Consider the following 25,495-nt stretch of genomic DNA (forward strand, 5'->3'; position numbering starts at 1 on the left):
CCTATTTGAGTCCCCGATTTCAAATTCAAATTAGTTTAAAAAAAAACTCAAAATCGGACATATGGAATGATTTGAATTGGTATGCGTCTACATTAACAGGTGGAATGAAAGCAGATCTTTTCAATGGTTACCGACAGCCAGTGAAGCGCAACACGTTAGTGGAAAAGGACACCCCAATCAATGTCAGTATAATAAAAAAAAATTAAATAAAAACCCGAATCAGTGCTGTCCACTCTTAATTCTCATTCCTGGAGTTTAACAGGTTAGTAACAGGGCACTTACCAGAGTCACCCTTTGCTCCCTTGTTGATCAGTGCCAAAGCTGGGACACCCGGTGCATGTCCTTAAAGACGCATCCAATAATGTCAATCAAATTCCGTGATCACAATCCACATCTCGACATATATACCATAATATCACGTACAAAATGAGCAGGATCGCAAAAATAAACAGTGCAACCAGTATTGCTTTGGTGACTGGGGATATTAAAGACTGCATGATACCGGCGAGCTGGAGAAAGCAGACACCGTGAGCGCAATGAAGATGGATACACGTTCAGGCGCCAGCAGCGTCCGATCCGGTCCGTATCTGCATTGGTGCGTGCCGAGTGGGGAACCTAGAGTAAAACGCGTGGGCTCTTCAGAAACATGACACGCGAAAGAGCGCTGCCTCATCCACTGGTGATCTCTCACACCATTTGCGCAAGGGGGCACGATACTCTGAGGTCCCTTCAGGGTACCCTTCATCCAATACTGCTTGCTCAAAAGATAGACTAAATTAATTAAATCTTAAATGATACGAATCTTAATGTTAAATGTGAAAGATCTTAAAAAAAGAAAAAGAAAAGGAAAAAAAATGAAATAGCTCTTCATAATTAGGTTGCAGTGCTTTTTAAAAAAGCAAATCGCAGGGTAAAAAATTAAGGGTTTTGTAAATGAGGTGTCCTTGATTTATATTGTTACCAGATCCGTTGACAAAGATGGCAATGGGTTGTGCTTTATTTCAAATTTAATCCCAACTGCGCTAGTCAAATCATGTAGCCTATAATGGTGATTCACAGTGAGTCAGATCAGAAATATTTACCATAGTTAAATTCATCCTGTTGAGCTGCTTGGACGCTTGTTGCAACGCGTTCGTTTAACACTAGATGGCGTAAGAAACCAGTCTTTTTGCTGTCTGCTAGGGGGCGCCATTGCCATGCCACCACTAATGCCAAAAATGTGTTAAAATTAGAAGCGAATCCAAAATTGTGGTACGCGCATGTTCAGTGATTTTTGAGCAGAAAAAAACAAAAACAAAACAAACAATTTAAAACTTAATCTTAAAACACAATGGCACTGTTAGTCTATTAAGTAAACACACTGTTTGTACAAAATGCTGTGGCAGAAATCACATAGGCTGAATTTGTTACAACGTTATAGCCTACCTTCAGCAATTATTGGTTTTACCTAAAGATTAAGACATTTTCTCTCCACCGTAACAAATATAAGAGTTATATATTTTCCGTTAATTTGCCATGTATAGCCTATATGAAGAATGTTTTTTAATAATTCATCCACTACATAAGTCACTAAACTCAAAGCGAGCTCAAAGAAGCGCAGGTAGGGCGTGGCGTGGCGAGGCGCGTCTCTTTCCTGCTCAGTGTTTTGAATCATCAGTCTAATTAGACTATACAGACAGCCGAACTGAGGAACAGCATTGGGCCACGCTTGGATCACTCAGAGGGGTGGGTAACTGGAGTTACTGCTCAACTTTACCTTCAAGATACTTGTAGTTGTTGGTTTCAAGCCTCGTAAAGTCTTACGCCTTTGCGAATTATTGAAATTGCATTAAGTTTGTTTCAATCTTATATATTTTCACAGCAAGATGACTTCATGTATGTGGATTTTACTTCTTCTGGCAAGTCTTGTGGCAACAAGAGCGCAAGGTATGGTTTCCACTCTAAACTGTTGACGTTTTGTTTTGGTAACAGCGCTTGTTATAGTTGTAGCACTGGGAAGTATCGTGCCAAAAATAACGCAACAAACACGCAGGAGTCACTTTTTGACGATTGCCACTGCTAAACGTGCTCTGTAGGCTACAAACGATATAAACGCTTGTTTTAATTGTAAACAAGCTGTAGCCTAATTGAAGCTATGAAGTAAAAACATTTGCCTGTTATGCCGGTTATTTACGGTTTTGTATTACGGAAAAAGTTGAACGTTTGAAAGACCAAAAAACTTTGGTTTGGTGCCTTGGTTTGACTCTTTGAAATGAAATCTTTTCCACATACAAGATGCATGACTCACCAACCCATGGGAAGAATGGCAAGAGAATCGTAGCACCAGGCGTGTTTGTTTCTGTAACATGGTATTGATAACATCACGTAATCCCTTACGTGGTTTTGCTACAAATAAAAACATGGTAACCAGATTAACAATGGTTTTGCTACACTAACAATAGTTTAATAAACTGTGGTTATACGAATGGTAATCGGTACGCCAAAAAAACCCCATGGTTACTACACTTTTACTACAATAAAACCATGGTTGATTTTCGTAAGGGATATGTTTAAAAGCATGACCGAAAGTTATGACATACAAATAAAGCAGAGCTGAAACTGAGATTAGTTTCCTTCTACACATTCCCTTTGCTTTTATTCCCAATTTAAAATATGGACTTTACATGTTAATATGCATAATTTAGCTGTTATTGGTTCCTCTTTTCCTCACAGAGAATTATAATTATAAAACAAACCATAAATAGTACACTGACTGTCTTTGCCTGTTGTTTGAGTCTTTTGTTCAACTTGAAATATTGTAAATCTTACATTAACAATGCATGATGCTAGCAGATGCATGGGTGGCATGTTATAATGTTGCACTGGTCCATGAGTGACAATAAATAGTTTTGGCAAACGCTAACACAACATCGTTAATGAACCAATGATAACAACTTTGCCATTGTTTGGAATCTTTGCTAGCTTGGGAAGCAACTCAAATCTCACGTTAGACTTTGAAGGTCACAGAAAAAGAGTTTTTACAAAAACATAAAATTTTTTGCTCTGCATTATCAGCTAAATTGCCTTGGACAGTGTACTAAATATACTTAATCCCGTGATGTTGACCCATGCTTCCTGTGTTCCTGCTTTGAGTCTCAAAGTAAACCAAAGCTACTCTCTTTTAACAACATGCATAGTGTTTAGGTCAGAACAGATTTTGACACTAGCAAAATCAGACGCACCCAAATTTTGATTTTAATGTTTTACAAGTAATATTTGCATCACTCAAGTTTGCCTGAATCTTCGCTTTTCCCAAACTCTAAATGTAGTTCTTCCCAAATGTATTTTTTATGCTATGCAAGACGGTTGCATAAACATGCACCCAGATAAAAGGATTGCTCTGGTTTCAGTTGTGACTCAACCACCAGTCATCATCATGGGGTTTTTGCTTAGACCATAAAGAAAACAGTCCATTGCCCTGGCAACGTAAGCCACAGGATGCGGCCTCTGCCAGGGTGTTTCGTGTGCGGGCACAGTCGCACGCTTAACATCACGTGTGTCGCGTGTAGTGTATATCCGAAAACCTTTTTCATATTTTTATGGTAAAAATAATTTTATATACAGTTTTGCTTTATGTCACCTCGAGGGTTGGGAGGGTTTGGTCACAATGTGAATCTTAATACGACACACAATAGACACATACAGTGTATAGCTGGGTGGGGTTTTCATGTGAAAGCGAACTGTCAAATTCCAATAATTTAGCCTAGTCAAGGCTTTTACCCTCTGGGAACTAGGCTGGTTTATTTTGAGGTGGTGACACAGATGGTTTTACTTTTTTTGAGTCTTCCTATTTGGGGGTCATGCAGTAATAACTTTGCAAAAGGAAAAGCACTAGATGCTGTCTTGTTACAAACTTAGAACACTTTAAAGTTAGCTGCAATGCTAATAGCCTTTATATTTGGAAATGATTTCAAGAAAACAATTACTTTCAGTGTCATTTGAGTTGCTTCACTTGAGTGCGATTTGCATCCTTTATTTGGGTTTTGTATTGTGGTGTGGAGCCACATGTAAATTGCATAATGCAGCTCAAATCAGGCTAATTGGTTTCCATTTGATCAAATTTAACAATTTGGATTGCTAATGAACTAGTTCATAAATTAATTAGTCAAATTCCATTAAGCATTTATGGGCTGTTTATTGTAATGACTATTTTACATATCCGTTGTATTTGGAGTGTGACTGTGTATTGCTTAGAAATGCATAAATTTGTTGCTTGCAGTGGAAATATTGGCCTTAGTAAATCCAAATGAGCACTTTTGAAGTGGTTGGCTGCATCCTCTATTGGAAAGTTTTTTTTTTTTTTTTTTTTTTTTACAGTTTTTATAGGACATGGACATTTGTAAATGCCAGTTTTCTAGACATGCACAGTTTTGATTGAATTAAAAGAGATTAGATTTAAGCTTGAGTTTTTAATTGGGATTAAACTGGCTATAAATGTACTAGAGAAATGCAAAATATTAAAATAACTGTTTTCTTGCAGATTTGGACCTCTCTGATGCTTTTGATGATGACAAGCGTAAGTAAAGAGGACTTTCTATTTAATTTGTATGGTCCTCTCTTTATGTTAATGGTTTACGATTTAATATTTAATGTTATATGTTTAAATGTAAATAAATGCTTATTAAATATAATATAGTAGTTTGCAAGCAAATGTGGATCACCGTACTCCCAACCTTGTTTCTGTGTAAACGGTTCTAGTATATCATTATTTATATTGTCGTTTCAAACAATTAACGATATTGTTATGATCCTAAGCCACTGCGAAGCCAACAGTGAAACCAGCCCCACCGAAAAACCCAGATTCAGGTAGCCTTTAACATTATGCTCAAACATATTTTAGTCGCTATATTTCATAATTGTATTGATTAAGTTAGGCACATTGAAGTATATGCAGAGACTTATTTAACATAGTTTTGCCTTGCTCTTGTAGGATTTGATCTTTCAGATGCCTTCGATTTGGGTAAGAAATATTTGGGCTCAGAAATATTCACAAAAAGAGTTGAAATAAATTGTGGTCATTTTAGTTTTTAATTTTTATCACACTTTTGTGGTTTCCTTTATTAGGGCCTGCTGATTATATGATGATCAGTGTAGTGATTAAACTCATTGTTTATTCATGTCCTCATTTGTTTATATATTTTAATTTGAAATGTCTTGTATAAGCGTTCTCTCTTCCTATGTAACATGATGGACATTTTGTGGCACTTAATGGCAAAATGAACACTTTTGAACAAACATTTTTGTTTGTTTCATTTAATTTTCTAATTACTCAAAAAAGTAATGGTTTTGTGGGAAAATTGGACTTATCAAAATCTGCAGCTGCATGCGGTTGAATTTTTTATTTTTTTTAATTGTAGGTCAGTAAATTCCTCTTATACCAATTGAAATTCCACCATCCCTTGGTTTTCAGTTTAATAACTAAACTTGAATTACCCTAGATTCAAAATGGAAAAACTTTATGACCATTGTTTTTGTACACAGACCCTAAAAAACCTGTAGTGGTCCCCCCCAAATCAGAAGACGGTAAGAGAACTTTATACTGAGGTGTTTGTTATCACTTGAGTGCGATTTGCATCTTTTATTTGGGTTTTGTACTGTTTAAGTGTAAAGTTTGTGGGTTACACTTTTATTTTAAGGTGCCCTTATTGTAGTGTTATCATATATTAAAGTAATATTAATTAGTAACATGTTGCTAAAGTTTAGGGTTAGTTGAAAGTAAGTATATGCAACAAGGACGCTGTTAAATGAAATGCTACCAGATTATATAGTAGTGTTTAAGTGAAAACGCTTCCAAAAGTGCATTTATTTGGAAGCTCATTTAAGGTAATGTATTGATGTTTTTTGTTTTGATTGTAAATAAGTGCTTTAATATAATTAATGTATTGCATTGTTCCTTTTTTATTTTATTTGCAGATAAAAAGAAACCATCTGGAGGTAAAATATACATATGCATACACGTCATTGTAGGTCAATTCTGTTTCTACTTCAAATCAGGTGGTACTTCATTTTTGAAAAAATAACATGATGCTTTCATTCTCAGGTGACTTTGATCTGTCTGATGCATTTGGTCCAGGTAAAAATGAGTGTTTTTGCATTTTCTCTGGAACTTTCAGGCTGTGTGTAGTGTGCATTTTTGTTATGTTTACTCTTTCTTTCTTTAAGAAAAAAAAAGATATTGGGTATTAATGTGTTTCATTAAATAGTCATGTTAAGCTACAGTTAGCTCTTATTCATGGTTATTACCAGTGCTATTCGTCTTCCTGTTTTTCTTGTTTTAAAGGTGCTATTTAGAATGATTTGAAAGACTTGCAGATTATTCCATAAGTTTTCTTTGCATTTTTCCCAACTATTTCCAGATACTGAGCCCAAAAAGCCTGTGGTCCCACCCAAAGAGAGAGGAACTGGTATGTTTCTGCCAACATCTGTTTGTTAAGGCCGTTTCACACTGAGTGCAATGGTGCTTTCACGCCAAACGCGAAACGATTGATTGCCTTCTACTAATTCACACCTGCACGCTAGTTGGCGCCGGCCAGCAATGTATTTTTCCTCAGATATGTATCTCGTATATCGTATATGGATTTAACATCGTTCACTGCTCAATATACCTTAAATTTAAGATATTAAATTTGGTTCTACCCCAGAAACACAAACTATCTATAATGCTTACAAGAATACATCCTAAAATATAAATAGAGGTACAATTAGCATCAAGCTACACTTGAAAATGCATGTAGTTATAAATGTTTGCTTAAAACTCACTTTAAACCATCATTGAGTGCTTGTAATAACTTCCGATTGTGATCTATAACGTTAATTGACTTTGATTCTATAATAGGCAGACATGCACTCTATGTATGTTTTATAACACTACACTGCTTAAAATTCGTCATAAACATACTTATCATTATAAAAATACCATGAGCTGCATACAAGACACCTACAGAAAATATATTGTTATAATCATATGTCTTTTTGCTTTAAAATTCTATGTGTTTGAAAAATGTTTCATTTTTTTAATACGGAATATCTAAAGAGTGAATGCGCTCTCGTGCTCAATAGTCTTCCGAGCTTTTAGCACCACCGCGTCAACTTTCGGGTAACAGCAGTTGCTCTGGCCACGTGATGTTATGCTCAAATCTTATTGGACGGCCCGTGTTTTCGTTTTGTGAAACTGAAAAGATTCATCAGACTGGTTCAAAAAATAAATTTGCATTTTTGGGTGCGCGAATGTTTGCGGTTTATGTGAAAGCATCCATAGGAATCTGATGTTTTATTCCAGCATGTCATCGCGTCTGATATTCGTTTCGCTTTTTCGCGCTCAATGTGGAAAGGCCTTTAGGGTCTTGTAATGGTGTAATTTTTGAGTTATTTTGACTATGTTTACGAGAGAGGAAAAAAAAAAAAGTGCACATTGTCTATTTTTTAATAATAATGCATGGCTTCAGTTACATAAATTTGTTTATTGCAATGTTTTTTGGAAGTTGTTTACAATCAAGCCACCAAAATACAATGTAATTTGCCCTTAACTTTAAATGTAATGACTATTATTGTGAAAAAATGAACATAAAAGAAAAAATTATTTTGTAGCAAATAAAATCTTACTTGCATATACAACTGCAGCAAGCCCACTAATCTACCACTTAACATCATATTGAGCAAAACACAAGTAGAGATTAGTAGAACTAAAATGACTACGTTTACATGGACATCAATACTCCGATTTTAATACGATTTAGACAATACTCTTAAGAATCTACCATGTAAACAGAGATTTTTGATTACCTTAATCCGACTAAAGTTATAATTGAAGTAAACACAAATTGAATTAAGACATGTGGAGTATTCCTATTTTAGTTGCATTATTGAAGTGCAGAACAGACATGTAAACACCTTAATCACATTATTACCGTCGTGCAGGACTTTTCACCAATACACGCGGCATTAGTCAACCATTTGATGGCAAATAAAAGGGCTTCAACACCACCGTTGTCTGTATGCACGTACTAATAATTAACTGCACTTGAAGCTTTCATAAAATTAAAAATGAAACACCCAAAACTATATATGGCATCATCGCGAAGATGAACTGTACGTTTATACGTGAAATTCTGGAGGGGACGTCGGATGGCGTCACGTGGGGACGTGTTCCATTAATCGATCTATGTACTATAACATGTAAAACGGGAACATGAAAGGATTATTCTAAAAGCAACTCATTAATTATAATATTGTCTTATTTGGAATAAGGCAAATAATTAGATTACTGATGTCCATGTAAACGTAGTCATTGTTAGCCTAATATCAGTTAACACACAGGCTTATCACCTATTGTTAACATCCAAAGCCCCCCGTCATTTCTACCCACAGCCCAACAGTATCGCACATGACAGCTTATTACAGCCACAGTTGTGTTAAATTAAGTAAAAAATAAAATAAATAAACATAGCTGCAAGCGGCAACTAGGACAAAGTACAACAGAAGTAAAATGAAGAGCTAAGAAGCTGTCTTTAATTACTCAGTAAAGACCAGGGTTCTTCAACCCTGCTACTGTAGATCTTCCTTATGTTAAAGGGGTCATTGGATGCCCATTTTCCCAGTGTCAAGTTAATTTTATTTCATCTTTATTTTCTGTATAGTGCCAGATCACAACAGAAGTCATTTAAGGGTACCTTTCCTATAGAACAGGTCTATACCTTGATTCTTTAGGGTCTTAATGAAAAGTCTATAACATACTTTGTTTAAAATTTCTCAATGGTTGTGTAAAACAACACCCTTGTTACCTATTCAAAAACAGCTCTGTTCACAGTGACCCGTTTTGGTGCATGTCTCTTTAAATGCTAATGAGCTCTGTTCACCTGGCCCCTCTCTTCTGTGTTGTGACAAGCCGTTCTCTGAGACCGTTAACTTTAGCTGCATTCGTTGCGGAACTTGCTAACTAGCACATTGTTAGAAGATTAAGGATTGTGTGCACATTTTATCAGTCATTTTCAATTCAGTGAAGAGACAAAATTGTGTAAGTTAAAAATAGTGTATTTTTATACTTTAAAAAGTCTATCACACTGCTGTTCTCATAAAACTTTGCATTTATTTTTTATCGAGGTGGTGGAAGTTTTGATGACAAAGACCTCTTTGATGTGAATGAAGGGGGTGAATACAAGCCCGATGGAGGCAAAAGTGGAGGTTTGCATCATTATTTTTCTTAGTTTTGGGTTTTCTTAGGTTTCTATGACTCGGATATAGCCAAGTTTCAAGTCCAACCCATTTGCAAGCCCCAAATACAGTCACAATTACCTAAACCTGAAAACATTTGTTATTAAATATTCTTTCTATGAAGTACATCAGTGCTTTGAGTGAAACTGACTGTGATTTCTTTTTTTCTTTTTTTTTTAAGGGCGAGGAGGAGATGTTCCAGCATATAATGAAAATGGTATTTATTTCCTTAAATTCATGGATTTTCATTTTTATTTCATAATCTTGAATAGTAAGAGATTTTTTCATTTTTCTTGAAGTTAATTTGTTTACGTTTCTCATTAGGTGATGTCTCTGCTCCACCTCAAGGTAAATATTGAACTTTCATTCATTTTATTCAAACTGACTGTACTTATGGTTTTAAAGTAATTGTTTTGGAAAAACTGTCGGCCACAAAGTGGAGGTTGTTATGGAGTGTAGTTAAGGAGTCCAATGAAATATATAAATGAGTGCCTCTGGGAAGTGGCTTTGCTTTAGCTCTCACTCACTCTCAGTTCCTCACTTCACTTCTAGCTGTTTGTCCTTTCCGAAGCTTGGTTTACTTGCCAGTGTTGTTGACTTTCCCAGTGGAGTTAGCATGTCCCCCGCTTCAGATTGTTTCTTTAATCAAGAATGAGACAGTTTGTGAGTCTGACCACAAAGCTAAAATATTTTAACCTACAGAGCAAGACCATGAAAACTGCACTAGTCTGATGACTAACTGTCACACAGTTCTTATATAAGGACAGGGCGGTTCAACAGACAAAAACAATTATTGTGGGCAGTACATATTGAAGTTTTCCACTAGCAGATGTTTTCTTCTATGTCGGAATAGTAAATGGTTGGTGAATAGTCATATGCTGTACTTTTAGTATATTTGAAGACTGATTGTTTTGACTGTTTATTCTGCCAGTGGCTGTGCCCTAAATCTCTGCTTCGATTGCCTGTCATTGCAGATTGGCTCCAGATTATCAAGATGCTAGTCGATAATATACCAGAAGGCCTCAATGTTTGGATTTCCCAGTTTAATCAAGTAGTAAAGCCCGTGCTAGAGCAGTTATGGGGACTTCTGAATGTAACAGAGGAAAAGGCAGAGCTCTAACTGTCCTGGATAGCAACCTCCTTTGCTTGTATCGGGTTTTTAAATGGTTTTACACATTGTTTACATGGTTGGAAAGTTATACTTGGTTTTAAGGCTGGGACTGCTGGTGCTTATGGTCTTTTCAGGATGAGATGCATGTTTGGTAACGATCAAGTGATTATTGATTTAGACGTTTGGCACTGAGTAATTAATCTTATTGTATTACTGACTAGTTTTACTGGTTTCTTTGTGTGTTGGTAAAGGTTATAAGAAGACTATACATACACCTACTGTTAAAATGTTTGGAGTTGGTAAGGTTTTTAAAAAGCATTTTGAAAAAAAAAAAAACTACTTTTATTCTTCAATTAAATTGATCAAAAATATAATATTGAATCATTTAAAATTAAAAATAATTTAAATTGTACATTTTACAAGAATATTTCATAATACAGTACCGTTTTTACTGTATTTTTAACCAAATAAATGCAGACTTGGTAAGCATAAGAGATTTCTTTCATAAAGCAATGAATAACTTCTTTAAATCTTACCAACTTACTGATATTATATATTTGTATATTTAAAAAATCAGTTGGTGGAAGCCAAAGTATACAAATGAATAATGATTCTGGCTGTGAAATAAAGATCATAGCATTTGTTGTAAAAAGGGATGGGTCTTTTTCCTCAGGACATCCTTATGACTTGTAGTCACACACCAACCCCCTCTTAGATGTGTAAGGCACACTCTGAATTTTTGCCAATAGACATAACAGATTGACTGGTTTTGCATGGCATGTCTCAAATGAGGAGTTTCTCATCTCAGCCGGTTTTACGGTACAGTGAATTAACCCCGAGGCCATGTTGAGCATTCCATTGCTGCGTTTCCTTTTTCTCAGCTCATGGCTGTCATTTTATTTCCCATTTCTTGGGAATGAATTTTTGTGGTTGAATCGTCGCACAATTCTCTTTTGGCTAAAACTTGGTTTTAGACTTACTTGACCTCGAAAATGTACCAGAAGATTGAAGTTGGCAAATGTTTGTCTGTGTGTGGGTCTCAACCAAAAGCTTAGCGCATGCAGGGATTATGCTGTCCCAAATCTCAAAGAGAGTAGAGGCGCAATAGGGATGTTTTTAACCCCAGACGCTTTGATGTTTAAGGTAAAAAGAGGCTGATTCATTACACAGACAGTCTTAAAAATAAATCCTCGTTATTGTCATCAGTGGTTTCATGAGAAACATAGGCTATGTTCAGGCTCCAGGCAGATCAGATTTTTTTTTTTTCTCCAATCAGGTCTTTTCAAGCAGTCTGTCTGCATTATTAATTGCAAGTGATCAAATCAGATTTGTGTGTGCAGACGTAACCAACTTATCTGCATGGGTTGCTTTGGTTATGACGCAGACGTACCCACGTTTTTAATGAGGATTTCAAAACAGACATCTTGATCTCCAAATAAGCGCCTGTCAAGTCGCAGTCGTGCAACTCCTCTGTCGCACAAGAAAACCTATGCGATGGAGGAGACTAGTATATATTGTATATACCATGCAGCTTTGGCTTTGTTTGAATACTATATGAATACTTCTGCCATTTCTGTCACTGGTTTTGATGTTGTCATTGTGTGTCGTGTTAAGACTGATGCAAAAGACAATTTGAAATCCTATTTGAGCAGCCAGAGCATCCAGACTGAGACGCATCTGTAAAAATATGATTGGAGTCATATCTCAAACCACCTCCATATCTCTTTTTTGGGGGGGTTTGGGGGGTGGCTAGACATTCAAAACCCATCTGAATATGCAAAAAAAAAAGATTTTTTTTCTGACAGTCAGAATAAGGCCATAGAACCTTTCCATTAATCAAAATGTTCTTTATAGTGCTACAAGGTTCTGTATATTTTCTTCACACTATTGTTTATTGGGGAATGCTGTATGGCATTGTTGGAAAACCCCCTTTTGGAGCTTTTTTTTTTTTTTTTTTTTTTTAACCACACATCGCAGGCATGTATTTTGAAGCACATGGTAGTTTGCATGTACTGTTGTTAATCTTTTGCATATATCCATGTTGGCTGGTTTTGTTTTCATGAAAGACTCCTTTTAACATTGGCATTCTTTGGTGTTTGTTTTAATGTCTTGGTTCACAGTTTTGTTCAGGCTCACGATTTGTCTGGTTTCTTTTCCACAGAAGTAGCTATTTTCTGTCACTCTTTGATTTCTTGAAACATTTTAGCAGCTTTTTTGTATCTGTGATTCTTTTTAATAAAGTGAAATGTGAGAATTCCCTCTGTTTGGTTTATGTCATAGTCACGCCCCAATGGCTGTGACCTGTTCTTTTAATTGTCAGCACATCTCGCTTTGTAAACACCATCAACAATGGCACAGTGAGAATGTACTGAGCATGTGTGAAGAACACTGGCCTGCCAGCTAATTAGCAGTTGCCTCTTATCCAGCGGCCTGAAGTTTAGGTAGACAAATCTGCATAGCTTCAGATCTGAAATAATTTTGCAGTCATTAGTTTAGATAAGTATTTTGCGTAGTCAGTTGACCTTCTCCTGCATGTGTGATGTGTGTGCGTACACAAAATGAGTTTAGCAGGCAACGCCCAGCATGTTTACACTGGATAACATGCCCCAGTGGTGTCACAGCAACTCAACAACTAAATTTCTAGTTTAGTAAATTGCACAATTTCAAATATGTAGTGACTCACTTTTAGTATTATGAATCTGTAGTACAATTACATACTATGATACAATTAAATTATTTCATTTAGTGACTGATTTTAAATGAGGCAAAACCCTAAGTAAGTCTGTATGCATGCTGTAAACTGTACTGGTTGCTATATCTGTTCAATTAAAAACAGGTCTAGTTGAAGAACAATATGTACAGTAACATTTGCCAAGTTTTCTGTGGAGAATAGGAAACAGCTGTTGCACCCCCTAGTGGCCAAAACTGTTACCGTTTGCTTGTCCTTCTGTAATATTCCTATTTTACTGTAGTTTTGTTAGCAAGCTCTAATTAGTAACTGATGAAGCCATTAAAAAAAAAAAAAAAAGCACACTCTTAAAGCATTTTAAAACCAGCCCTTGTTCTCTTTTATTATGTGCTCTGTCCCTTTAAATGTATCCCACAGGCGGAGCCATGGCTGCCATCATCAGCTCTGTGGGTGTTGCTCTCCTTGGTGCCGCCTCAAGTTACTTTGCTTACCAGAAAAAGAAATTGTGTTTCAAAGTACAAGGAGGTGAGTTTGGCACTTTTCTTCAGTGAAAGAATCCGAATCCTTATATAAGCACTATATTGGTTTTGATTTATATAAGTTGCTTACTTTTTTGAGCAGTTCTGATTGCAATAACAAAACAACTCTTTAGACTTCAAACTTTTTTTACTCTTAAAACCTTTTAATCATATGCTTCACAACTGTATATTAACACTTGTGGGAGCCACAGTACTTGGGTTATTTTGAAGTAGCTCAACTAAGGCAGCAGCTCTTGTAGAGGAAGTGGGGGTTGGGCGTATGACGTGGCAAGCAGTTTAACTGCTTTGCTTGTATTACAAAAGCCCTCGGGTCCTCAACAGGTGGCTCTGTGGCGCAATGGATAGCGCATTGGACTTCTAAGCTACACTTAGAGAAGTGATTCAAAGGTTGTGGGTTCGAGTCCCACCAGAGTCGCGTTTTTTGAGAGAGTGTTAAAAAGAGTACTAACAGTACAATTAGTACAGAGTTGTCCAAGTGTAAGTTATGTCATCATAAGACTTTAGTAACAGGATTTATGAAAATGGCTTTAACAAAATTAATTCATGGGATAAGCTAAAAGGTACCTTTTTTTATATATATAGGTCAGGATCCAGAGAGTGGCAAAAACCATGGTACTCAATCTGATCCTCAAGGTAAGTTTTTTTTTTTTTTTTTTTTTTTCTCTTTTGTTATGTTTTAAGCTTAAAGTGAATCTAAGAATGCAATTCTGACCCGATGTCTTTTTTTTTTTTTTTTTTTTAAACCAACTTTTCATACCATGGAGAGAAGTTATATTTCTTTGACCAGTTTTCCTTTATATGGATTCCATGCATTCTGATACAAGTCTGACCTAGTAGATAACACAATTTACTTTTTTCTCTCCCAAAGTTCTCAGCAACCTGCTCCGTTCATCGTAACTGCGTTGGACCTGCACACTGAAAGTATATATGCACACTGAGCATAGCTATGGAGAGCCTAACCCTATGGAAAACATCTGTTACAAGAAAGGCTGGTTTAAAACTAATGTTTTAAGAATCTTAGTGTAAGCGTGTTTTTGTTTTATTTTATTATTATTTTATTTTTTATTTTTTATTGGATTATCTAAGTTGTATTGACTAATTTTTATTTTAAGAATTTTTTTTTTTTTTTTTCTGTATTCAATCTTTTGTGTAACTAATTGTTCATCTTTAGAGGAGGTAGAGTCACTAAATGGATTTTAGTGTTCTTTTAGTATTTTAAATAATGCCAATGTAAGATACTGCACTTTGAAACTACAAATTGTTACTATTTTTGTAGAAGTACAGCAAGTTGTGTAAGGGACTTGATATTGTAAAGCGCAAGCTGTCTATACAGGTGAATGCATCAGTTAGGGTTTTGTTCATTCTTGCATTACTCTGAATTAGAAACTGACTTCTTTACCAATCAAACAGATGACTCTGAGGAAGAGGATGATGATAATGTATGCTGATGAGTGGCAAAATGTCAACTAAAATGGAGCTTAAAATTATGGGAGTATTGCATTTTTATATTTAAATACATTTAAAATAGAATGGAATAATTTGACGAGGTAAAAAGACTCTATTACTGTAAATAGCCTACTGCTGAAGATGGATGAGTTTATAATCACAAGCAATTTGCATCTCTTTTACCATCCAGAGAAACTATGATTGATGATTTATTGTATGTGTAATAAAGTGTCTAATGTCTAATTATGCATTTGCTGTTTCTTAACCAAATAAAGTCTATGTCCATTTCTGGATTAAGAATTATTGTTCATTCTGATGTTGCTGAAATATAACGCAATATTGTGTTCTTTCAGCGCGGCGGTTGTTTTCCTTTCAGTATTTAGTGTAACAAGTTAAATGAGTCTATATTCGATATCGGTAGATCTATGTTCAGTCGTAGTAGCGGGGGTTGAATGACCCCTGTCGCGTGACCGTTAGGCTAATAGTTTTCACTTGAACACTGAGCATGGATTGAGGCGCGCTGCTATTTGAAGATAGTGGTTTGAAGACTATGGTTTCATCGACTTGCCATTTATTTTAAACACTGCTATTTACTTTATAGCACTCGTTCCATACAGATTCCCCTCATTACTAAGAAGAGCGATAGAAAAACTGAGATGGCGGGTAAGTCCACCCTTCTTATACCGTTTTCGTCCAAATGACATACACTAGACAATAAAAAATTTAGCCTAATAGTGCACCCTTAAGTCATTGACTGGGTAGGATGTGCGATGTGTTTTGACCTATTCAACTTAGTTATTTAAATAAAAATGGCGTTTGAAATGTCACCAGTACTATAAGCACTCTATTTGCATTTCAAGCCTGTTGTTTCATTCGAAGTTCAATCACTGACCATACAGTGAAGTGTCATTGTGCCATCTGCTTCCTTTGTCTGCCAATGAAAGGGGGTCAGGAAGACAACAGTGCTGATAGCTTGTGCATATCAGTAACCAGCTCATCACACTGGCTGCTGAATGTGATGGGTCAGTGAGTGAAACTTGAGACCTTGTGTGCCATGTATTTAGAAACCTTCCTTGTTAAAGCAGGTCAAAAGTTGGACACTTTTTTTTTTTTTTTTATTGTATTGGTAAGACTTCAAAATATAAGGTTTCATTAGTAACGCATTAAAATGAACAATGCATTTGTTATAGTATTTATTAATTCTTGTTAAAAATAATAAAAATGCATTCGTTGTTATTTCAAGTTAGCTCAGGCGCATTAAATAATATTAACAGATACAACTTTTGATTTTAATAATGTCTTAGTAAATGTTGAAATTAATATTTAATAAGATTTCTCAATGCTTCAGATGTATTTTTAATTGTTCATGTTAACAAATGTTAATGGAATCTGTAACACTTTAGTATAGGGACTAATTCTCACTATTAACTAGTTGCTTATTAGCATGCATACTAGCATATTGGCTGTTTATTAGTACTTATAAAGCACATATTCTCCATTACCATATTCTACATCCCTAATCCTACCCAACGCCTAAACTTAACAACTACCTTACTAACTAATAAGTAGCAAATTATATTTATTGAGGCAAAAGTCGCAGTTGATAGTTAGTTAGTGAGAACTGGACCTTAAAATAAAGTGTAGCCATGGAATGTTATTATAAATAATTTGATGCCTTCTATTTATTCACTGTCTGGTACATTTTGTCAAGAAAATAAATAATTTCATGCATTTAAGCATAAGACCAAAGTTTGGTTAAAACATAAGATCATCGTTTAAGTCAAATGTGTTTATAAATTTTGACTGCAATATTATGTGAAGAGTTCAGATGCAAAAGCCTCTAATGCTGTTTGAAATTTTCTTATAAATTAAGTATTTTTCTCGGGCTCCTATGTGTAGGTTCAGATTTCGCTTTATTGGCAATGAATATATGTTATTTTCTTTGGCATTAAAGTGAAATAACTGAACGTAAACATAGGAGCCTGAGAAAAATACTAATTTTAGTAGAAAATTTCAGATGGCACTTAGAGGCTTTTGCATCTGAACTCTTCATGTTGTCCCACAGCACATTTACTGCACTCTTGTCTTGTTTTTACCATTTCTGTATGTTTCTGTTTTATCTGTCTCTGTCTCTCAGGGGCTCAGGCCTTTGTGACCCTGGCCACCACAGATGCCTATAGCATGGGATGTTTAGTAGTAGGCAAAAGTTTGCGCAGGCATGGAACATCGAGGAAGTTAGTGGCTATGGTTTCCCCCAATGTTTCCAGAGCATCAAGGTGAGAGAGTAACTATCCTCCACCATTCATTTTGAAACAACGTTAATGTAAATCTCATTCTGTACCCTGATTTTAATTATACTTTGCCATGCATTTGCAAGTCTGTAATAGTTTTCAGGGCAACGTTAATTTGATCTATCTTGGATTGTCTTTGACTTTTTTGGCTCATTGATTTTTATGCATTTGCCTAGATTGGCTCTGGAGGATGTGTTTGATGAAGTTGTAGTGGTAGATGTGTTGGACAGTAGAGACAAGGCTCATCTCACCTGGCTGCGACGTCCTGAACTGGGGGTCACCTTCACCAAACTCCACTGCTGGACCCTTACACAGTACACCAAGTGTGTGTTCTTGGATGCAGACACACTTGTGAGTACTTGACAGTAAAGATGGCTACTAAACACCAAGGTGTTCAAAGTTATTGCTTTAGGAACATATATATCCAAAAGCAAAGTTACTGGCTTTTTATTAATAGCCTTTTATTCACAATATGCAATAATAAAATTAACATAATGTTACAGTGCAGGTAAACTACAGACTTTTAGAGAATAATAAATGAGATGTTGGTCCCACAATTTGGCGGTAATATAACTCTGTTCCGCAGGTACTGTGTAATGTTGATGAGCTGTTTGAATATGAAGAATTGTCTGCTGCACCTGATCCAGGCTGGCCGGATTGCTTCAACTCTGGGGTATTTGTGTTTAGGCCCTCCCTGAATACCCATACCCAGATACTGGAACACGCTGCACAGCACGGCAGCTTTGATGGTGAATCACACGGTTATATTTAGCTGATATTACATTCAGATCTTTTAAGTTCAGTCTAAATCGGATGCGCTCAAAGCCTGTTGGAACTTTAATTAGCCTCAAGTGCTGCTTTGTCACATTTGTATTTTTTAATCTTTAAAAACAACAAGAGCACCGCATATACATTACCGTTTCAGTAAGATTTTATTTGAAAGAAATGATACTTTTATTCAGCAAAGATGCATTCAATTGAAAGTGACAGTAAAGACATTTCTAATATTACAAAAGATTTCAAATAAATGCTGTTCTTTTGAACATTCTATTTATCAAAGAATCCTGAAAACATTCAGAAATGTTTCTCAAGCAGCAAATCAGCATGTTGGAATGATTTCTGAAGAATCATGTGATGTTGAAGACTGGATGTACTGGGAGTAATGGCTGCTGAATATCCAGCTTTGCATTAAAGGAATAAATTACATTTGAAAATATATGTATTTTTATATTTCACAATATTACTGGTTTATTGTGTAATATTAAAATGATAGTTCATCCAAAAATTGATGGTCCCCCATTGACTTCCATAGTATTTTTTCCCCTGCTATGGAAGTCATTGGGGACCAACAACAGTTTGGTTCATCAAAATTATTCAAAATATCTTCTTTTGTGTTCAACATAATTATACAAACTTATACAGGTTTGGAATGACATGAGGGGTGAGTAAATTGACAATTTTTGGGTGAATTATCCTTTTAATATTTTACACTGTATTTTACTATATTCTTGGTGAGCATAAGGCTTCTTTCAAAAAATAAAATAAGCATTAAAAAAACCTTACCAACCACAAACTTTAAATGGTAGTGTAGGCCTATGCAACACTCCATTGATTTGATTACTTCTTTCTTTTTTTTCCTTTCGTTCTTTGCACAGTAATTGAGCACTACCAATACATCTATTAATGACATTATTATGCCATGTTGTGTCATGTATAGGAGGAGACCAGGGCGTTTTAAACACTTTCTTCAGTGACTGGGCAGTAAAAGATATCAGGAAGCATTTACCATTTGTGTACAACCTCACAGCCGGTGCCGTTTACACGTATCTACCAGCATTTCAGCAGTACGTTTTCACACAAACTCTCATTAAGTATACCAATAATTCCTGTATTTGTGAACTGTTTAGTAACTAATCACATATGACATTTTACGCATACACAAGTATGACAAATACGCATTCTGGTTTACACAGGTATGGCCACCATGCAAAAATTGTCCACTTCTTGGGTGGGACTAAGCCCTGGCACCTTTCGTATGATCCACAGGCTGCCAATGAGTCATCTTTAAGGGATTCCAGCAAGAACTTTATGAATTTATGGTGGGTGGAGTACTACAGTCAAAGACAGCTACAAGTTCAGAAGGATGACAAGAATGAAGACTATGTAAGAGTACACACACATCAGATATCTGTTTTTTATATTGTACATAGTAATAATACCTACGTGGCCCATTTGGCTGTTCTTGTGACTTAGTGTCTGCAAAATGCATAAATCTTATATCCGAAGAAACTGAAAAAAACATGTCAGTCCAAACAGGTATGACTTACTTCTGTGGAACATGAAAGAAGATATTTTGAAGAATGTTGGTAATCAGACGTTTCAGTTCCTATTGACTTCCTTTGTATATTTTGTCCATACAATGGAAGTCAATGGGCGACAAAAATCTTGTCTTCCAACGTTCTTTGAAATATTTTATTATTATTATTATTTTTTTATGTTCCACTGAATAAATCAGTTAATGGGTTTGGAACCACATGAGGTTGAGTAAATGATGACTGAATTTTCATTTTTGGGTGAACTCTCATTTTAACTCACCATTAGCATAATTATCTTATTTAATGGACCTAATATTAAATTGTATTTAAACTGTCAGTCATCTCTGGTCTTTCTCTTGGTTTGCAGTCAGTGCAGCAGTTGGTTTCTCCACAGACACATCAGACTCCATCACAAAGCCAAAAGAGCAGCACTGAAGCCCACCACAGAGAGATGATGATGCCCTCTCTACCTCTGATTTTGGACTCACTAACAATCAGCTCTAGCTCATCTGAAAAGTCAGAGGAATCGGTAAGTGGTACTGCCCAGAGAAATGAAGGTATGAAGAACTGTGAAAAATGACATTATGCAGTTTTGATTCGCCTCTCGCTTTGAGTCTTTCTCTAAATCAACTCCACCTCCTTTAAAAGTATTGTGCCCTCTGGGCTTTTAGACAAATCCAGTGACACACCCAAAAGTGACTCACCACAACACAAAGACAGCATAAACTAGATCAGATGGTTGCAAAAACACAATGAATGTGAAGAGTTCAGTTTACACGCAATGCAAAGGCTTAGCGATTAAACTGGGCCAGAACCTTTGTTTTAAGTAAAGGATAAAATTGTTGGCAATTTGCTGTTTATCCATTCAGTCCATTTCTTTCATACTCCATTGCGGTAAACGCATTCTTTTACCACACGAGTGTACATGCTTTATAAATTAAAATTCATTACATTAAGCATTTATGCTGCACATGCTTGCCTTCGGCAGGCCCTTATTTTTTTGATTTCAAACTATTTTTTATGAATAAATGAACACATGCATTTAACAAATATACAATAACAAGTTAAGTTCAGCTGAAGCAAAGTTAAGAAGCTAAAGTTTCACATTTCATATCTTGCCCACCATATCTTAGTCCCCTCCCCCACCTCCAAATCCTGATTTTGAATGAATCATTTATTGCATATATTGTGAATGTGCATATATTTTGTCATGCGTATTTTAGGAGAAGGCCTATGTATTTATTTATTTAATTACTTATTTATCCCGTCATGTCAGAATATTCTCTTTGATGTCCTGACTGGTGGGGAGACTGAAGAGACCCCTGTAGTCAGCCCTCCATCTGAGCAAGAGAGTGAGCGCACAGAACCAGAGACTGCTGATGATTCTGCCACAGCCACTGGAGAAGCTGTATGTAGAAAAATATGCTGATTTACCTGTTTTTGGGGAAAATGGCTGATTTTGTTGTTGTAGTTCTTTTAATGCTTATTAAATCTTTCCAAGATACCTTAGTATCTGAGCTTTGTTCAAAAAGTTAAAATTTGTTAATTTTAAAAATGTATAAAAAACAAAAAAAATCAAAGTGAACATTGGGGTATTTGAAATAAAATAAACTTTAACTGAAACAAAAGATAAAAATACTAACAATTATTTTATTTCAGCTTGTTGGCAAGGCAACATTTGACATTTTCATTTAGCTTTTTTAACTTGATTTACTAAACTGAAATAAAATTGAATAAAAACTAGAAATATATATAAAAAAAAAAAAAATGACAAGAACACAAAATGACAATAAAATTATTAAAACATAAATAGAAAATGTGAAAATAAAACTATTTCAAAATAGGAATAAAAACTGAAATAGTATTTAAAAAAATGACACCATAGTAACACTGCTTCACAAAATGAAGTTTGAGATGGGTCTGTTTTTGTAAATACTGCCATCTAATGGTGGCACATTAACATTTAAATTAGCAGCAGTCATGAATCCACCAGTATATTTCCCCCCAGAACTACATATAATTATGATTTTGATAGCAATGGTGTTATTAAAGTTTGATTTTTTTTTTTTTTTTTTTTCATATGGTCCCTTAAATTGCAGGCTACTGCGGAGACAGAGGTGGACGACCTGGAGCATCGACGCATGTGGGAGGAAGGTCGTGCTGATTATATGGGTAAAGACGCCTTTAACAACATCATGAGGAAACTTGACATGTTCCTTGATTAATTTTGTGTGTATGTGCTGGATGTGTGTTTATGAGATTCTATAAAACCCTATCTCTATATAGTTTTGTTTGTACTGTATATCCGTCATCATTACAACTGTTACATTTTCCCCTCCTCAAATATAGCTTTTATATATAGCAAATATATTTTTCTACCTCTGTTGTGTATTTGCCGCAATGACTGGATCATATCAAACATACTTTGAAAAATGTCTCGTATATATATGTTAAATGCAAACATCTAGATGTAAAAATCTAGTAATTCAGTTTCTGTATTATGAACCTACACATGGTAAGATCTATCTGTATGATTTAGCCTCTGCTGTGATCTTTTGTTTGCAGTTTTCTTAAATAATGGATTGTAAATATGATCTATAGCTGATAAGGGAGACATTTTGACTTACTGTTTCAAATCAATTATTTAAGTATTAATCAATTATTATTAAATCATGAGAAAAGAATTGATAGAATGATTTAGTATTTATTGTCAATGTCCAACAAAAATCATGTAACACATCCTTCAACCAAGAGGAAATGTGCCTAACAAACAATGGTCTTCAACATGTCTTTCTTTGCAGTGCCCTGCAGCAAAATTGCCATTTTTTGCCACTAGAGGTCAGCCTATAAACACTCTCTAGCTTTAACAACTCCACAAACTCCACTGGCAGAGCATAACAGTCTGAGTTTAAAGGGATACTCCACCCCAAAATTAATTTTGTCATTAATTACTTACCCCCATGTCGTTCCAAACCCGTAAAAGCTTCGTTCGTCCTCGGAACACAATTTAAAATATTTTGGATGAAAACCGGGAGGCTTGTGACTGTCACATTGACTGCCAAGTAAATTACACGGTCAAGGCACAGAAAATAATAAAAAACATCACCAAAATAGTCCATCTGCCATCAGTGGTTCAATCTGAATTTTATGTAGCAACGAGAATACTTTTTGTACGCAAAGAAAATAAAAATAACGACATTTATTCAACAATTCATCACCTCTCTGTCTCTCTGTGTCAGCGTAGCGCCATTTTGGAGAGCATCCGATGGACGCAAAGTGCGTACGCTATTCTCTGTCATCAGTAACGCATGGATACGCTGTTTCAAATCAAAGCATAAATAAATGTACAATGTACATGCGTTACTGATGACAGAGAATAGCGTACGCACTTTGTGTCCACCGGATGCTCTCCAAAATGGCGCTACGCTGACACAGAGAGACAGAGAGGTGATGAATTGTTGAATAAATGTCGTTATTTTTATTTTCTTTGCGTACAAAAAATATTCTCGTCACTTCATAAAATTCAGATTGAACCTTTGATGGCAGATGAACTATTTTGACAATGTTTTTTATACTTTTCTGTGCCTTGACCATGTAATTTACTTGGCAGTCAATGGGACAGTCACAAGCCTCCCGGTTTTCATCCAAAATATCTTAAATTATTTTCCGAGGACGAATGAAGCATTTGCGGGTTTGGAACGACATGGGGGTAAGTGATTAATGACAAAATTTTCATTTTGGGGTGGAGTATCCCTTTAAAATGTTTCAAAAGATGATAAAATAAATAAAATGGTATTATACCTCCGAGTGTTATACAAACATATTTGTCTCTCTCTAGAGATGCTTAACACAACCCTGTCTCCAAATGTTATCTGCCAGACACCACAAACTTTTATAGTAAGCAAACTTAGTGACCAGACAAAGTCCAAGCCAGTGCTATGATGGAACCTTGTTTTTAAACTCTTGTTCCACATGTTTTAATATTAGATCCATTTATTTACCCTCTGGCTCTGCCTTGTTAACATGACAGCTCTTTGAAGTCATTAACTATTTATGCTTAAGTTACTCAGTCAATTAGAGGGCATCTTTCATTTGATTTGGTTCAATAAATCATGCCAGTCACAGTATATTGAGGTCTTTGCTTCTGAATGCTCTCTCTGTCTTCATATGTTCTCAACTGAGCACAAGATAGATCTAATTGAACTCTGATTCACTCTAAATGTGTATTTTAACCATTACTGTAGTAAAATAATTGACAGTAACATTTAGACAAACCATATACTTTTACATCCATCAACATATGGCACTGGACAAAAACATTTTAGCAATCTGAGAGATTACCTGTGCTGTGTGTCACGGTCTGGTACATATCCATGTGCCATGAAACAAATTAAACAGTGCTGCCATAAAGTGTTTCAGAGTCATGAATCAATCCAATAGGGTTCATTTGACCTCTTCCACGTTCTGTGGTTTTGTTGTTGGGATTTTGATGTTTTTCCTGCTTTCCACACAGATTTCACACAGTTTTGTGTTACTTCAATATGAATAATTCTGTTGTAGTAGTAATTGTGACTGTGTGAAAGCTATGCATGGTACCACATAGTGAGACAGAAGTAAAGACGTTTTCAGTTGCAAATGTTCTCCCACACTTTTAGAGAAAATATAGAGGGCATTTAGTGACTAGCTTCTCAAAATATGTATGTTGTTGAGAAGAAAAAAGGCTCATCTGATTTCAACCCGATCTCATGAAAGTGCGTATAATACGCCAAATAAAAACAAAAACTTATGGTATTGATATACGCAAAAATTGACTTTGGCATGTGTATGATACGCAATGGGCAATTAGGGTCGTGGGGTAGCTGCATATCATATGTGCATATATCATATACGCGAAAACTGAGTATCGCACGCCCACAAATTTCGTATCGTATGCACGCGAAAACTGTGTATTATATGCACGCCAAAGTAAATTTTTGCGTATCAATACCACTAGTTTGTGTTTTTATTTGGCGTACTATTTATACGCATTTTCATGAAAAACTTAAGTTACATGATAGTTTTCAAAATATCTAATTTTAATGAACTGTTCTTATTTACTGGTTAGAGAATGTTTATATAGTCATTAGCAGAGGCTAGAGAGTGATCACAGTAAATTTTAAAATAAATACCATCACGTTGCTTCATATTGTTATGCACAAATGCTGTATTAGAATATACATATTTATATTTTATAGTAGATTGTTGTGCAAAATGATTGATGGCTTTTGTTTATGCAGATTGTTAAGATCGTCATATTTTTATTGGACGTCCACTCAAAGGCAGGATAGTGGACCAAGATGGTGCTTGTTGTAAACATATACTCTAAAAAGGAATCACCCCCTTGAATCCCTGATGTTTTATTTCTCTGCAACACATTCTCATGACAGTGCAATAACTCCCCCAGAGGAAATTCTCTTTTCATCACTCTCCTGACAAAACATTTGCCTCTGATTTCTAACCCATTTCTCTAAAGCACAGAAGGGCATTGTTTTCCAAGTGTAGCATCTGTTATCTGTATCAGAATGGCTGACATCAAACTTTTTTTTTTTTATTAAAACTTATCTTTATTAAAAAATATGCAAATAGAAATACATTAGTTTTCAAAGAACAAATAATTTATAAGTGTTACAACTGAAAGGTATGAACATTTTAAAAACAGATCTATGCAGATAAAAAAGAAAATAGCGAGAAAGCTATTGTAGGCAACTTTGTATCTGATTTGATAGTAATTCTTGAAAGCTGAGAATCTGTGTATGTAATATTGGGGAAAAAAGTAATTTTTTGAACATATGTGATTCATTTAAAACAAAAAATGT

At 35.4% G+C, this 25,495-nt stretch overlaps 2 protein-coding genes and 1 non-coding gene across 5 annotated transcripts; all 3 read left to right on the forward strand.

The window, feature by feature from the left end:
* Positions 1-1,573: 1,573 nt before the first annotated feature.
* On the forward strand, positions 1,574-15,277 carry cd99 (CD99 molecule). Of its 2 annotated transcripts, XM_058769820.1 has the most exons (15): positions 1,580-1,725; positions 1,862-1,926; positions 4,520-4,555; positions 4,795-4,845; positions 4,970-4,999; positions 5,521-5,562; positions 5,953-5,973; positions 6,080-6,112; positions 6,396-6,443; positions 9,139-9,219; positions 9,431-9,466; positions 9,574-9,597; positions 13,467-13,574; positions 14,171-14,221; positions 14,457-15,277. In XM_058769820.1, the coding sequence occupies exons 2-15, from the start codon at positions 1,866-1,868 to the stop codon at positions 14,483-14,485; spliced, it is 651 nt and encodes a 216-aa protein (XP_058625803.1). In that variant the 5' UTR covers positions 1,580-1,725; positions 1,862-1,865; the 3' UTR covers positions 14,486-15,277. The 2 variants fall into 2 exon arrangements, with proteins under 2 accessions (XP_058625813.1, XP_058625803.1); XM_058769830.1 differs by lacking the exons at positions 13,467-13,574; positions 14,171-14,221; positions 14,457-15,277 and adding an exon at positions 10,224-11,063 and having other exon boundaries at positions 1,574-1,725.
* trnar-ucu (transfer RNA arginine (anticodon UCU)) lies at positions 13,912-14,003 on the forward strand. Its single transcript is given in 2 exon segments — positions 13,912-13,948; positions 13,968-14,003. It is a non-coding gene; the product is annotated as a tRNA-Arg (tRNA).
* A 118-nt stretch (positions 15,278-15,395) lies between the features above and the next one.
* gyg2 (glycogenin 2) lies at positions 15,396-25,044 on the forward strand. Of its 2 annotated transcripts, XM_058769809.1 has the most exons (10): positions 15,396-15,697; positions 17,172-17,310; positions 17,502-17,676; positions 17,912-18,074; positions 19,043-19,169; positions 19,299-19,488; positions 20,008-20,169; positions 20,917-21,048; positions 21,740-21,812; positions 24,917-25,044. In XM_058769809.1, the coding sequence occupies exons 1-10, from the start codon at positions 15,691-15,693 to the stop codon at positions 24,922-24,924; spliced, it is 1,176 nt and encodes a 391-aa protein (XP_058625792.1). In that variant the 5' UTR covers positions 15,396-15,690; the 3' UTR covers positions 24,925-25,044. The 2 variants fall into 2 exon arrangements, with proteins under 2 accessions (XP_058625792.1, XP_058625785.1); XM_058769802.1 differs by lacking the exon at positions 24,917-25,044 and having other exon boundaries at positions 21,740-22,569.
* Positions 25,045-25,495: the final 451 nt, after the last annotated feature.

Source organism: Onychostoma macrolepis, chromosome 01 (genome assembly GCF_012432095.1).
Source record: "Onychostoma macrolepis isolate SWU-2019 chromosome 01, ASM1243209v1, whole genome shotgun sequence".
Taxonomy (NCBI): domain Eukaryota; kingdom Metazoa; phylum Chordata; class Actinopteri; order Cypriniformes; family Cyprinidae; genus Onychostoma; species Onychostoma macrolepis.